This window comes from Somniosus microcephalus, chromosome 13 (genome assembly GCF_052327205.1).
Source record: "Somniosus microcephalus isolate GS21.2 chromosome 13, FLI_Smic_1.0, whole genome shotgun sequence".
In the NCBI taxonomy this organism is placed as follows: Eukaryota; Metazoa; Chordata; class Chondrichthyes; order Squaliformes; family Somniosidae; genus Somniosus; species Somniosus microcephalus.
The window spans coordinates 196,038,484-196,053,560 of record NC_140999.1 but is presented as its reverse complement, the minus strand read 5'-3'; the positions used below and the strand labels follow the sequence as shown (position 1 = coordinate 196,053,560).

Sequence of the window (15,077 nt, the reverse complement as noted above, 5' to 3'; positions counted from 1 at the left end):
CAATGGGGAGTGACTTGCGGCGCGTGTCAATGGGGAGTGACTTGCGGCGCGTGTCAGTGGGGAGTGACTTGCGGCGCGTGTCAATGGGGAGTGACTTGTGTGTCAATGGGGAGTGACTTGCGGCATGTGTCAATGGGGAGTGACTTGCGGCGCGTGTCAGTGGGGAGTGACTTGCGGCGCGTGTCAGTGGGGAATGACTTGCGGTGTGTCAATGGGGAGTGACTTGCGGCATGTGTCAATGGGGAGTGACTTGCGGCGCGTGTCAATGGGGAGTGACTTGCGGCGCGTGTCAGTGGGGAGTGACTTGCGGCGCGTGTCAATGGGGAGTGACTTGTGGCGCGTGTCAATGGGGGAGTGACTTGCGGCTTGTGTCAATGGGGGAGTGACTTGCTGCGCGTGTCAATGGGGAGTGACTTGCGGCGTGTGCCAGTGGGGAATGACTTGCGGTGTGTCAATGGGGAGTGACTTGCGGCGCGTGTCAATGGGGAGTGAGTTGCGGCGCGTGTCAATGGGGAGTGACTTGCGGCGCGTGTCAATGGGGAGTGACTTGCGGCGCGTGTCAGTGGGGAGTGACTTGCGGCGCGTGTCAATGGGGAGTGACTTGTGGCGCGTGTCAATGGGGGAGTGACTTGCGGCTTGTGTCAATGGGGGAGTGACTTGCTGCGCGTGTCAATGGGGAGTGACTTGCGGCGTGTGCCAGTGGGGAATGACTTGCGGTGTGTCAATGGGGAGTGACTTGCGGCGCGTGTCAATGGGGAGTGACTTGCGGCGCGTGTCAATGGGGAGTGACTTGTGGCGCGTGTCAATGGGGAGTGACTTGCGGCGCGTGTCAATGGGGAGTGACTTGCGGCGTGTCAATGGGGAGTGACTTGCGGCGCGTGTCAATGGGGAGTGACTTGCGGCTTGTGTTAATGGGGGAGTGACTTGCTGCGCGTGTCAATGGGGAGTGACTTGCTGCGCGTGTCAATGGGGAGTGACTTGCTGCGCGTGTCAATGGGGAGTGACTTGCGGCGCGTGTCAATGGGGAGTGACTTGCGGCGCGTGTCAATGGGGAGTGACTTGCGGCGCGTGTCAATGGGGAGTGACTTGCGGCGCGTGTCAATGGGGGAGTGACTTGCGGCTTGTGTCAATGGGGGAGTGACTTGCTGCGTGTGTCAATGGGGAGTGACTTGCGGCGTGTGCCAGTGGGGAATGACTTGCGGTGTGTCAATCGGGAGTGACTTGCGGCGCGTGTCAATGGGGAGTGAGTTGCGGCGCGTGTCAATGGGGAGTGACTTGCGGCGCGTGTCAATGGGGAGTGACTTGCGGCGCGTGTCAGTGGGGAGTGACTTGCGGCGCGTGTCAATGGGGAGTGACTTGTGGCGCGTGTCAATGGGGGAGTGACTTGCGGCTTGTGTCAATGGGGGAGTGACTTGCTGCGCGTGTCAATGGGGAGTGACTTGCGGCGTGTGCCAGTGGGGAATGACTTGCGGTGTGTCAATGGGGAGTGACTTGCGGCGCGTGTCAATGGGGAGTGACTTGCGGCGCGTGTCAATGGGGAGTGACTTGCGGCGCGTGTCAATGGGGAGTGACTTGCGGCGCGTGTCAATGGGGAGTGACTTGCGGCGTGTCAATGGGGAGTGACTTGCGGCGCGTGTCAATGGGGAGTGACTTGCGGCTTGTGTTAATGGGGGAGTGACTTGCTGCGCGTGTCAATGGGGAGTGACTTGCTGCGCGTGTCAATGGGGAGTGACTTGCTGCGCGTGTCAATGGGGAGTGACTTGCGGCGCGTGTCAATGGGGAGTGACTTGCGGCGCGTGTCAATGGGGAGTGACTTGCGGCGCGTGTCAATGGGGAGTGACTTGCGGCGCGTGTCAATGGGGAGTGACTTGCGGCGCGTGTCAATGGGGAGTGACTTGCGGCGCGTGTCAATGGGGGAGTGACTTGCGGCTTGTGTCAATGGGGGAGTGACTTGCTGCGCGTGTCAATGTGGAGTGACTTGCGGCGTGTGCCAGTGGGGAATGACTTGCGGTGTGTCAATCGGGAGTGACTTGCGGCGCGTGTCAATGGGGAGTGACTTGCGGCGCGTGTCAATGGGGAGTGACTTGCGGCGTGTCAATGGGGAGTGACTTGCGGCGCGTGTCAATGGGGAGTGACTTGCGACGCGTGTCAATGGGGAGTGACTTGCGGCGTGTCAATGGGGAGTGACTTGCGGCGCGTGTCAATGGGGAGTGACTTGCGGCGCGTGTCAATGGGGAGTGACTTGCGGCGCGTGTCAATGGGGAGTGACTTGCGGCGCGTGTCAATGGGGAGTGACTTGCGGCTTGTGTCAATGGGGGAGTGACTTGCTGCGCGTGTCAATGGGGAGTGACTTGCGGCGCGTGTCAATGGGGAGTGACTTGCGGCTTGTGTTAATGGGGGAATGACTTGCGGCTTGTGTCAATGGGGGAGTGACTTGCTGCGCGTGTCAATGGGGAGTGACTTGCGGCGTGTGCCAGTGGGGAATGACTTGCGGTGTGTCAATGGGGAGTGACTTGCGGCGCGTGTCAATGGGGAGTGACTTGCGGTGTGTCAATGGGGAGTGACTTGCGGCGTGTGTCAGTGGGGAATGACTTGCGGTGTGTCAATGGGGAGTGACTTGCGGCGCGTGTCAATGGGGAGTGACTTGCGGCGCGTGTCAATGGGGAGTGACTTGCGGCGCGTGTCAATGGGGAGTGACTTGCGGCGCGTGTCAATGGGGAGTGACTTGCGGCGCGTGTCAATGGGGAGTGACTTGCGCCTTGTGTCAGTGGGGAGTGACTTGCGGCGTGTGCCAATGGGGAATGACTTGCAGTGTGTCAGTGGGGGAGTGACTTGCGGCGTGTCAGTGGGGGAGTGACTTGCGGCGTGTGTCAGTGGGGGAGTGACTTGCAGCGTGTGTCAGTGGGGGAGTGACTTGTGGTGTGTCAGTGGGGGAGTGACTTGCAGCGTGTGTCAGTGGGGAATGACTTGCGGTGTGTCAGTGGGGGAGTGACTTGCAGGTGTGTCAGTGGGGGAGTGACTTGCGGTGTGTCAATGGGGAGTGACTTGCGGCGCGTGTCAATGGGGAGTGACTTGCGGCGCGTGTGTCAATGGGGAGTGACTTGCGGCACGTGTCAATGGGGAGTGACTTGCGGCGCGTGTCAATGGGGAGTGACTTGCGGCACGTGTCAATGGGGAGTGACTTGCGGTGTGTCAATGGGGAGTGACTTGCGGCGTGTGTCAGTGGGGAATGACTTGCGGTGTGTCAATGGGGAGTGACTTGCGGCATGTGTCAATGGGGAGTGACTTGCGGCGCGTGTCAATGGGGAGTGACTTGCGGCGCGTGTCAATGGGGAGTGACTTGCGGCGCGTGTCAGTGGGGAGTGACTTGCGGCGCGTGTCAGTGGGGAGTGACTTGCGGCGCGTGTCAATGGGGAGTGACTTGCGCCTTGTGTCAGTGCGGAGTGAGTTGCGGTGTGTCAGTGGGGGAGTGAGTTGCGGTGTGTCAGTGGGGGAGTGAGTTGCGGTGTGTCAGTGGGGAGTGAGTTGCGGTGTGTCAGTGGGGAGTGAGTTGCGGTGTGTCAGTGGGGAGTGAGTTGCGGTGTGTCAGTGGGGGAGTGAGTTGCGGTGTGTCAGTGGGGAGTGAGTTGCGGTGTGTCAGTGCGGAGTGAGTTGCGGTGTGTCAGTGGGGAGTGAGTTGCGGTGTGTCAGTGGGGAGTGAGTTGCGGTGCGTCAGTGGGGAGTGAGTTGCGGTGCGTCAGTGGGGGAGTGAGTTGCGGTGTGTCAGTGGGGGAGTGAGTTGCGGTGTGTCAGTGGGGGAGTGAGTTGCGGTGTGTCAGTGGGGGAGTGAGTTGCGGTGTGTCAGTGCGGAGTGAGTTGCGGTGTGTCAGTGGGGGAGTGAGTTGCGGTGTGTCAGTGGGGAGTGAGTTGCGGTGTGTCAGTGGGGGAGTGAGTTGCGGTGTGTCAGTGGGGAGTGAGTTGCGGTGTGTCAGTGGGGAGTGAGTTGCGGTGTGTCAGTGGGGAGTGAGTTGCGGTGTGTCAGTGCGGAGTGAGTTGCGGTGTGTCAGTGGGGAGTGAGTTGCGGTGTGTCAGTGGGGGAGTGAGTTGCGGTGTGTCAGTGGGGAGTGAGTTGCGGTGTGTCAGTGGGGAGTGAGTTGCGGTGTGTCAGTGGGGGAGTGAGTTGCGGTGTGTCAGGGGGGAGTGAGTTGCGGTGCGTCAGTGGGGAGTGAGTTGCGGTGTGTCAGTGGGGGAGTGAGTTGCGGTGTGTCAGTGGGGAGTGAGTTGCGGTGTGTCAGTGGGGAGTGAGTTGCGGTGTGTCAGTGGGGAGTGAGTTGCGGTGTGTCAGTGGGGAGTGAGTTGCGGTGTGTCAGTGGGGGAGTGAGTTGCGGTGCGTCAGTGGGGGAGTGAGTTGCGGTGCGTCAGTGGGGGAATGAGTTGCGGTGTGTCAGTGGGGAGTGAGTTGCGGTGTGTCAGTGGGGAGTGAGTTGCAGTGTGTCAGTGGGGAGTGAGTTGCAGTGTGTCAGTGGGGAGTGAGTTGCGGTGTGTCAGTGGGGAGTGAGTTGCGGTGTGTCAGTGCGGAGTGAGTTGCGGTGTGTCAGTGCGGAGTGAGTTGCGGTGTGTCAGTGGGGAGTGAGTTACGGTGCGTCAGTGGGGAGTGAGTTGCGGTGCGTCAGTGGGGGAGTTAGTTGCGGTGTGTCAGTGGGGGAGTGAGTTGCGGTGTGTCAGTGCGGAGTGAGTTGCGGTGTGTCAGTGGGGAGTGAGTTGCGGTGTGTCAGTGGGGAGTGAGTTGCGGTGTGTCAGTGGGGAGTGAGTTGCGGTGTGTCAGTGGGGAGTGAGTTGCGGTGTGTCAGTGGGGAGTGAGTTACGGTGCGTCAGTGGGGAGTGAGTTGCGGTGCGTCAGTGGGGGAGTGAGTTGCGGTGCGTCAGTGGGGAGTGAGTTGCGGTGCGTCAGTGGGGAGTGAGTTGCGGTGTGTCAGTGGGGGAGTGAGTTGCGGTGTGTCAGTGGGGGAGTGAGTTGCGGTGTGTCAGTGGGGAGTGAGTTGCGGTGTGTCAGTGGGGAGTGAGTTGCGGTGTGTCAGTGGGGAGTGAGTTGCGGTGTGTCAGTGGGGAGTGAGTTGCGGTGTGTCAATGGGGAGTGACTTGCGGCGTGTGTCAGTGGGGAATGACTTGCGGTGTGTCAATGGGGAGTGACTTGCGGCGTGTGTCAATGGGGAGTGACTTGCGGCGCGTGTCAATGGGGAGTGACTTGCGGCGCGTGTCAATGGGGAGTGACTTGCGGCGCGTGTCAATGGGGAGTGACTTGCGGCGCGTGTCAATGGGGAGTGACTTGCGGCGCGTGTCAATGGGGAGTGACTTGCGCCTTGTGTCAGTGGGGAGTGACTTGCGGCGTGTGCCAATGGGGAATGACTTGCGGTGTGTCAGTGGGGGAGTGACTTGCGGCGTGTCAGTGGGGGAGTGACTTGCGGCGTGTGTCAGTGGGGGAGTGACTTGCAGCGTGTGTCAGTGGGGGAGTGACTTGTGGTGTGTCAGTGGGGGAGTGACTTGCAGCGTGTGTCAGTGGGGAATGACTTGCGGTGTGTCAGTGGGGGAGTGACTTGCAGGTGTGTCAGTGGGGGAGTGACTTGCGGTGTGTCAATGGGGAGTGACTTGCGGCGCGTGTCAATGGGGAGTGACTTGCGGCGCGTGTCAATGGGGAGTGACTTGCTGCGCGTGTCAATGGGGAGTGACTTGCGGCACGTGTCAATGGGGAGTGACTTGCGGCGCGTGTCAATGGGGAGTGACTTGCGGCACGTGTCAATGGGGAGTGACTTGCGGTGTGTCAATGGGGAGTGACTTGCGGCGTGTGTCAGTGGGGAATGACTTGCGGTGTGTCAATGGGGAGTGACTTGCGGCATGTGTCAATGGGGAGTGACTTGCGGCGCGTGTCAATGGGGAGTGACTTGCGGCGCGTGTCAATGGGGAGTGACTTGCGGCGCGTGTCAGTGGGGAGTGACTTGCGGCGCGTGTCAGTGGGGAGTGACTTGCGGCGCGTGTCAATGGGGAGTGACTTGCGGCGCGTGTCAATGGGGAGTGACTTGCTGCGCGTGTCAATGGGGAGTGACTTGCGGCACGTGTCAATGGGGAGTGACTTGCGGCGCGTGTCAATGGGGAGTGACTTGCGGCACGTGTCAATGGGGAGTGACTTGCGGTGTGTCAATGGGGAGTGACTTGCGGCGTGTGTCAGTGGGGAATGACTTGCGGTGTGTCAATGGGGAGTGACTTGCGGCATGTGTCAATGGGGAGTGACTTGCGGCGCGTGTCAATGGGGAGTGACTTGCGGCGCGTGTCAATGGGGAGTGACTTGCGGCGCGTGTCAGTGGGGAGTGACTTGCGGCGCGTGTCAGTGGGGAGTGACTTGCGGCGCGTGTCAATGGGGAGTGACTTGCGCCTTGTGTCAGTGCGGAGTGAGTTGCGGTGTGTCAGTGGGGGAGTGAGTTGCGGTGTGTCAGTGGGGGAGTGAGTTGCGGTGTGTCAGTGGGGGAGTGAGTTGCGGTGTGTCAGTGGGGAGTGAGTTGCGGTGCGTCAGTGGGGAGTGAGTTGCGGTGTGTCAGTGGGGAGTGAGTTGCGGTGTGTCAGTGGGGAGTGAGTTGCGGTGTGTCAGTGGGGAGTGAGTTGCGGTGTGTCAGTGGGGGAGTGAGTTGCGGTGTGTCAGTGGGGGAGTGAGTTGCGGTGTGTCAGTGGGGGAGTGAGTTGCGGTGTGTCAGTGGGGGAGTGAGTTGCGGTGTGTCAGTGGGGGAGTGAGTTGCGGTGTGTCAGTGGGGGAGTGAGTTGCGGTGTGTCAGTGGGGGAGTGAGTTGCGGTGTGTCAGTGGGGGAGTGAGTTGCGGTGTGTCAGTGGGGGAGTGAGTTGCGGTGTGTCAGTGCGGAGTGAGTTGCGGTGTGTCAGTGGGGGAGTGAGTTGCGGTGTGTCAGTGGGGAGTGAGTTGCGGTGTGTCAGTGGGGGAGTGAGTTGCGGTGTGTCAGTGGGGAGTGAGTTGCGGTGTGTCAGTGGGGAGTGAGTTGCGGTGTGTCAGTGGGGAGTGAGTTGCGGTGTGTCAGTGGGGAGTGAGTTGCGGTGTGTCAGTGGGGAGTGAGTTGCGGTGTGTCAGTGGGGAGTGAGTTGCGGTGTGTCAGTGCGGAGTGAGTTGCGGTGTGTCAGTGGGGGAGTGAGTTGCGGTGCGTCAGTGGGGGAATGAGTTGCGGTGTGTCAGTGGGGAGTGAGTTGCGGTGTGTCAGTGGGGAGTGAGTTGCGGTGTGTCAGTGGGGAGTGAGTTGCGGTGTGTCAGTGGGGAGTGAGTTGCGGTGTGTCAGTGCGGAGTGAGTTGCGGTGTGTCAGTGGGGAGTGAGTTACGGTGCGTCAGTGGGGAGTGAGTTGCGGTGCGTCAGTGGGGGAGTGAGTTGCGGTGTGTCAGTGGGGGAGTGAGTTGCGGTGTGTCAGTGCGGAGTGAGTTGCGGTGTGTCAGTGGGGAGTGAGTTGCGGTGTGTCAGTGGGGAGTGAGTTGCGGTGTGTCAGTGGGGAGTGAGTTGCGGTGTGTCAGTGGGGAGTGAGTTGCGGTGTGTCAGTGGGGAGTGAGTTGCGGTGTGTCAGTGGGGAGTGAGTTGCGGTGTGTCAGTGGGGGAGTGAGTTGCGGTGCGTCAGTGGGGGAGTGAGTTGCGGTGCGTCAGTGGGGGAGTGAGTTGCGGTGCGTCAGTGGGGAGTGAGTTGCGGTGCGTCAGTGGGGAGTGAGTTGCGGTGCGTCAGTGGGGAGTGAGTTGCGGTGCGTCAGTGGGGAGTGAGTTGCGGTGCGTCAGTGGGGAGTGAGTTGCGGTGCGTCAGTGGGGAGTGAGTTGCGGTGCGTCAGTGGGGAGTGAGTTGCGGTGCGTCAGTGGGGAGTGAGTTGCGGTGCGTCAGTGGGGAGTGAGTTGCGGTGCGTCAGTGGGGAGTGAGTTGCGGTGCGTCAGTGGGGAGTGAGTTGCGGTGCGTCAGTGGGGAGTGAGTTGCGGTGTGTCAGTGGGGGAGTGAGTTGCGGTGTGTCAGTGGGGGAGTGAGTTGCGGTGTGTCAGTGGGGGAGTGAGTTGCGGTGCGTCAGTGGGGGAGTGAGTTGCGGTGTGTCAGTGGGGGAGTGAGTTGCGGTGTGTCAGTGGGGAGTGAGTTGCGGTGTGTCAGTGGGGAGTGAGTTGCGGTGTGTCAGTGGGGAGTGAGTTGCGGTGTGTCAGTGGGGAGTGAGTTGCGGTGTGTCAGTGGGGGAGTGAGTTGCGGTGCGTCAGTGGGGGAGTGAGTTGCGGTGGGTCAGTGGGGAGTGAGTTGCGGTGTGTCAGTGGGGGAGTGAGTTGCGGTGCGTCAGTGCGGAGTGAGTTGCGGTGTGTCAGTGGGGGAGTGAGTTGCGGTGTGTCAGTGGGGGAGTGAGTTGCGGTGTGTCAGTGGGGAATGAGTTGCGGTGTGTCAGTGGGGGAGTGAGTTGCGGTGTGTCAGTGGGGGAGTGAGTTGCGGTGCGTCAGTGGGGAGTGAGTTGCGGTGTGTCAGTGGGGGAGTGAGTTGCGGTGTGTCAGTGGGGGAGTGAGTTGCGGTGCGTCAGTGGGGAGTGAGTTGCGGTGTGTCAGTGGGGAGTGAGTTGCGGTGCGTCAGTGGGGAGTGAGTTGCGGTGTGTCAGTGGGGGAGTGAGTTGCGGTGTGTCAGTGGGGAGTGAGTTGCGGTGTGTCAGTGGGGGAGTGAGTTGCGGTGTGTCAGTGGGGGAGTGAGTTGCGGTGTGTCAGTGGGGAGTGAGTTGCGGTGTGTCAGTGGGGGAGTGAGTTGCGGTGTGTCAGTGGGGAGTGAGTTGCGGTGTGTCAGTGGGGGGAGTGAGTTGCGGTGCGTCAGTGGGGAGTGAGTTGCGGTGTGTCAGTGGGGGAGTGAGTTGCGGTGTGTCAGTGGGGGAGTGAGTTGCGGTGCGTCAGTGGGGAGTGAGTTGCGGTGTGTCAGTGGGGGAGTGAGTTGCGGTGCGTCAGTGGGGAGTGAGTTGCGGTGTGTCAGTGGGGAGTGAGTTGCGGTGTGTCAGTGGGGAGTGAGTTGCGGTGTGTCAGTGGGGGAGTGAGTTGCGGTGTGTCAGTGGGGAGTGAGTTACGGTGTGTCAGTGGGGAGTGAGTTGCGGTGTGTCAGTGGGGAGTGAGTTGCGGTGTGTCAGTGGGGGAGTGAGTTGCGGTGTGTCAGTGGGGGAGTGAGTTGCGGTGTGTCAGTGGGGGAGTGAGTTGCGGTGTGTCAGTGGGGAGTGAGTTGCGGTGTGTCAGTGGGGAGTGAGTTGCGGTGTGTCAGTGGGGGAGTGAGTTGCGGTGTGTCAGTGGGGGAGTGAGTTGCGGTGTGTCAGTGGGGGAGTGAGTTGCGGTGCGTCAGTGGGGAGTGAGTTGCGGTGCGTCAGTGGGGAGTGAGTTGCGGTGCGTCAGTGGGGGAGTGAGTTGCGGTGTGTCAGTGGGGGAGTGAGTTGCGGTGTGTCAGTGGGGAGTGAGTTGCGGTGTGTCAGTGGGGGAGTGAGTTGCGGTGCGTCAGTGGGGGAGTGAGTTGCGGTGTGTCAGTGGGGGAGTGAGTTGCGGTGTGTCAGTGGGGAGTGAGTTGCGGTGTGTCAGTGGGGGAGTGAGTTGCGGTGCGTCAGTGGGGAGTGAGTTGCGGTGCGTCAGTGGGGAGTGAGTTGCGGTGTGTCAGTGGGGAGTGAGTTGCGGTGTGTCAGTGGGGAGTGAGTTGCGGTGCGTCAGTGGGGAGTGAGTTGCGGTGTGTCAGTGGGGAGTGAGTTGCGGTGTGTCAGTGGGGAGTGAGTTGCGCCATCAATCTAGGCTGAATTTGGACCCAAGTTGTGAAAGGTCACTGGCTAACCCATTGTACCATCCAATACCCCAGGCTGGTGTGAAGGTAGCGCTGGTCCATTAACAGTAACTGCAGTACTGAACTATTTTCATATTCTAACAAAATTTACATTATGCATCTGTCATCTTTTCTTCTAGTCCGATGAGGAGCCCTTTAATCCAGATTATATCGAGGTGGACAGGATCCTGGATGTAGCACATACAATAGACTCTGAAACTTCAGAGGTGAGTAACTTCAAAAACCTGGCTTCTTTTCCCTGGTGTTTCGAAGGTTGAGAGGTGATCTAATCGATGTGTTTTAAATTGATAAAGGGATTCGATAGGGTAGATAGAGAATCTATTTCCTCTGGTCGGGAAATCCAGGACAAGTGGGCAAAATCTTAAAATTAGAGCTAGGCTGTTCAGGAGTGAAATCAGGAAGCACTTTTTCCACACAGGGTAGTGGGATTCTGGAACACTCTTTCCCTCGGAGGCTGGGGGTCAGTTGAAGCTCTCCAGACAGATCAGCAGTTTTTTGTTCGGTAAGGGATTTGGAGCAGCGGTGGGTAAATGGAGTTGGAGGTACAGCTCAGCTATGATCCAATTGAATGATTGAACAGGCTTGTGGAGCTGAATGGCCTCCAGCTGTGCCTCTGCCACTGTGAGCTGAGCTGCTGCTTGTGGCTCTTGAACAGTTCAGTGTTGTCCTGACTGAAGGGCTGTGCTGAGAGTGTTGGGCGGTGACTATGAGCCAGGAGAGTAGATTGGAGGCACGATAGGCTGAGGTCCCTCCTTCATCGGTGAGCTGCTTGGCTGTGAGCTGTTGAGAATTGTGATTCAGTGCTGTTCCTTCTCCTGCTCATGTTCTCACTGAAGGAAAAGCATATCAGAATGTTATTGAGCTAATGAGACAATATAATTGATGGTGCTTAATCAGTCCATTTTTCATTATTTTTTCTCCCTTTGTTCCTTGCCTACATTCATCAACTCCGCACAGGGATGGGGCTGCAATCAAGAGCCTATCATGGGATGGAATCATGACTGTATGACCCTCTCCATCATTCTAGGGTGCATTGCTCACAGTTGTCCTCTCGCAAGATGCTAATTGGGGTTGTGGCACTGGCCCAGATGTTGCTTTCGGAGCGCCCAACACTGGCTCGGGCTGGGTGTGTGGACTGGGTGGTCTGCAGATTCAGCTCGCCCCCCAGTGGTCTCTGCACTGAGAGGAAGGAAAAGTGGGTGGAAACCTTGGGCGCTTTCTACCACCAGATATTGGTAGTGCCCAATCACCAAGACCGCCTACTTCCACCTACATAACCTCACCTCCCCCTGCACCATCTCATCTGCTGAAACCCTCGCCCAGGCCTTTGTTACCTCCAGACTCGACTATTCCAACACTCTCCTGCCCGGCCTCCCAGCTTCCACTCTCCGTAAACTTGAGCTTATCCAAAACTCTGCTGCCCCGTGTCCCATTTCGCACCAAGTCCCGTTCACCCCTCACCCCTGTGCTCGCTGACCTTCATTGGCTCCTGGTCCGGCAACACCTCGATTTTAAAATTCTCTTGTTTGCAGATCCCTCATGGCCTTTCTCTGTAATCTCCTCCAGCCCAACAACCCGCCAAGATTTCCAATCCTGGCCTCTTGCACATCCCCGATTTCTATCGCCCCTCAAATGGCGGCCGTGCCTTCAGCTGCCGAGGTCCTAAGCTCTGGAATTCCTTCCCTAAACTTCTTCGCCTCTCTGTCTCCTTTAAGCCACCCCTTCAAACCTACCTCTGACCAAGCTTTTGGTCACCTATCCTAATACTTCCTTGTATGGCTTGGTGTCAAGTTTTTGTCTGATTGCGCTCCTGTGAAGCCCTTTGGGCCATTTTACTAGTTAAAGGCACTATATAAACGCAAGTTGTTGTGGCTTGGTAGCAGGTCGGCTGTCGGGAGCATGGAGAAAATCGAGAGCGAGGAAAGTAGGACAGAATACATTCTGGTTCAGATCCAGGGCTGACGGAAGGAAATGGCGGCTATCTTTGACAGCTGTTGAAAGCTTGGGTAGTCTCTAATTGTTACGGGTAGTGCGGTAAATTCAGAGCCACAGGTTGTACCAGACGTGACATCACTTTGGTGCTTCCTCTGAGGATTTATTGCAGGTTTACTGCTGTTAGTCTTGCTTAGAACGTGCCTGAATGAAATGGATTTCACTGAGCCTGAGAAGGTAATTGTTGTGTCCAAGTTCACAGAATGAATGAGTGAATCGAAGAAGACCCCACTTATAATGAAATTACTACCCACAGCCTGAAATCAATTACAGAGCAGTGGAAAACTATTCCCTGTCATAAAATTACTTAATCTTGGTCCCTGCACTGACTTGGCCTCATAGAATCATAGAATGATACAGCGCAGAAATAGGCCATTTATGTCTGCGCGGCTCTTTGGTAGAGCGATATAATTAATCCCACTCCTTGCTCTTTCCACACAGCCCTGTAAATTTTTTCCCTTCCAAGTATTTATCCAATTCTCTTTTGAATGTTACTATTGAATCTGTTTCCACTGCCCTTTCAGGCAGCGTGATCCAGATCACAACTCTATTTATAAAAAAAAAAAATGTTTCCTCATCTCCCCTTAGGTTCTTTTGCAAATCACCGTAAATCTGTGTCCTCTGGTTACCGACTGTTCTGCCACTGGAAACAGTTTCTCCTTATTTACTCGATCAAAACCATTAATAATTTTGAACACCTCCATCAAATCTTCTCTTAACCTTCTCTGTTCCAAGAGAACAACCCCAGCTTCTCCAGTCTCTCCACATAACTGAAGTCCCTCCCCCCCCCCCCCCCCCCCCCCCCCCGGGAACCATTCTAGTAAATCTCCCCTGCACCCTCTCCAAGGCCTTGACATCCTTCCTAAAGTGCGGTGCCCAGAATTGGACACAGTACTCCAGCTGGGGCCTAACTAGTGTTTTATAAAGGTTTAGCATAACTTCCTTGCTTTTGTACTCTATTCCTCTATTAATAAAGCCAAGGATCCCATATGCTTTTTTAACAGCCTTCTCAACCTGTCCTGCCACCTTCAATGATTTGTGTGCGTACACCCCCAGGTCTCTCTGTTCGTGCACCCTATTTAAAATTGTACCATTTAGTTTATATTGCCTCTCCTCATTCTTCCTACCAAAATGTATCACTTCACACTTGTCTGCGTGAAATTTCACCTGCTGCTGAAACCCTCATCCATGCCTTGGTTACTTCTAAACGTGACTATTCTAACGCACTCCTGGTTATCCTAAACTCGGCTGCCCGTGTCCTAACTCGCACCAAGTCCCGTTCACCCATCACCCCAGTTCTCGTAGACCTACATTGGCTCCCGGTTAAGCAACGCCTCGATTTTAAAATTCTCATCCTTTGTTTTCAAATCCCTCCATGGCCTCGCCCCATCCTATCTCAGTAATCTCCTCCAGCCTTACAACCGTCCGATCTCTGCGCTCCTCCAATTGTGGCCTCTTGACCATCCCCGATATTAATCGCTCCACCATTGGCGGCCGTGCCTTCAGCTGCCAAGGCCCTAAGCGCTGGAATTCCCTCCCTAAACCTCTCCGCCTCTCTACCTCTCTTTCCTCCTTTAAGATGCTCCTTAAAACCTACCTCTTTCATCTGCCCTAATATCTCCTTATGTGGCTCGGTGTCAAACTACGTTAAAGACGCTATATAAATACAAGTTGTTGTTGCTATGAGCCTGCCCATTTCACCAGTCTGTCTGTGTCCTCCTGAAGTCTGTTCCTATCCTCCTCATTGTTCACTACATTTCCGAGTTTCATGTCATCTGCAAACTTTGAAATTAGGCCCTGCCTATCCATGTCCAGGTCATTACTATATATCAAAAAGAGCATGTTATAAATCTGAAGTATCAACAGAAAGTGCTGGAAACACTCAGCAGGTCAGGCAGCATCGAGCTGAGAAAAACAGAGTTAACGTTTCAGGTCGATGACCCTTCGATGCTGCCTGACCTGCTGAGTGTTTCAAGCACTTTGTTATTTCAGATTTCCAGCATCTGCAGCATTTTGCTAATGTTATAAAGGTATGTGGTTTTTGGTGATTTCTCTAGTCCCTCCCTAAACCCCGCTGCGCCTCTCTTTTAACACCCTCCTTAAAACCCACATCTTTGACCCAGCTTTTGATCACCCCTTCCTAAAATCTCCTCCTTTGATTCAGCATCCGTTACACCTCAGTGAAACACCTTGGGATGTTCTTGTGTGGTGGAAGCGCTCTATAAACGCAAATTGCTGCTGTTTTACTAGCTCAATGCTGCTCTGTTTTCTGACCGTTATATTTTAACAGGTTATACAAAGTAATCAAAAAGGGGGTGTAATCTAAAAGTAATACAAAAGTGGGGAAGTGATGCTTCAGTTGTATAGAGCCTTGCTCAGACCCCAGCTGCGTTCGGTTTTGGGTTTTACATCGCAGGAGGATATATTGACCTTGGAGGGGGTGCAGTGCAGATTCACCAGAATGATACCCAGGCTAAAAGGGTTAAACTATGAGGGCAGGTTGCATAAACTTGGCTTGTATTCCCTTGATTATAGCAGATTGAAGGGTGATCTAATTGAGATGTTTATAAAATGATAAAGGGATTCAATATAAAATAACAACAGAAAAAGCTGGAAATACTCAGCAGGTCAGGCAGCATCCGTGGAGAGAGAAACAGAGTTAACGTTTCAGGTCTGGGACCCTTCAGTATTTCCAGCTTTTTCTGTTATTTCAGATTTCCAGCATCCGCAGTATTTTGCTATTATAAGGGATTCAATATGATGGATACAGAGAAACTCTTTCCTCCAGTGGGGAAATCCAGAACAAGGGGACATTAGAGCTGGTCTCTTTAGAATTGAAATCAGGAAGCATTTTCTCACGAAGGGTAGTGGAAATCTAGAACATGCCATCAAAAGGCTATGGATGCCCGGGTCAGTTGAAATTTTCAAGACTGAGATCGATAGATTTTTGTTGGCTATGGGTATTGAGGTAAGTGGACCCAAGGTGCAGATGAGCCATGATCCAATAGAATGATGGAGTGTTGACCGGTGTTTAATATTTGATATTCTCTGTTTCCCAAGCCTGTGACTCATTACCTGGTGAAGTGGTGCTCCCTACCCTATGAAGAAAGCACTTGGGAGCTGGTGGAGGACATCGACCCAGTCAAAATCCAGGAATACGAGAATTTGCAGATCATACCCGAAGTCACAAACTTGGTAATGAGTTTTAGCTTCGTCTGTTAACTAATCAAGGGTGAGCAGTACTGAGTTGCCCGCAGTGT

General features: G+C 55.7%; 1 protein-coding gene across 3 annotated transcripts in view; it reads left to right on the top strand.

Annotated features, from left to right (window-relative positions):
• The window catches only part of LOC147108949 (ATP-dependent chromatin remodeler CHD6-like), a 135,654-nt gene extending 120,615 nt beyond the window's left edge, over nt 1–15,039 (top strand). For all 3 annotated transcript variants that reach the window (XM_086005935.1, XM_086005934.1, XM_086005936.1), the window contains 2 exons: nt 9,945–10,031; nt 14,878–15,039. In XM_086005935.1, the coding sequence (XP_085862061.1) occupies nt 9,945–10,031; nt 14,878–15,039 (249 nt within the window). The remainder of the gene's footprint in view (nt 1–9,944; nt 10,032–14,877) is intronic.
• Nucleotides 15,040–15,077: the final 38 nt, after the last annotated feature.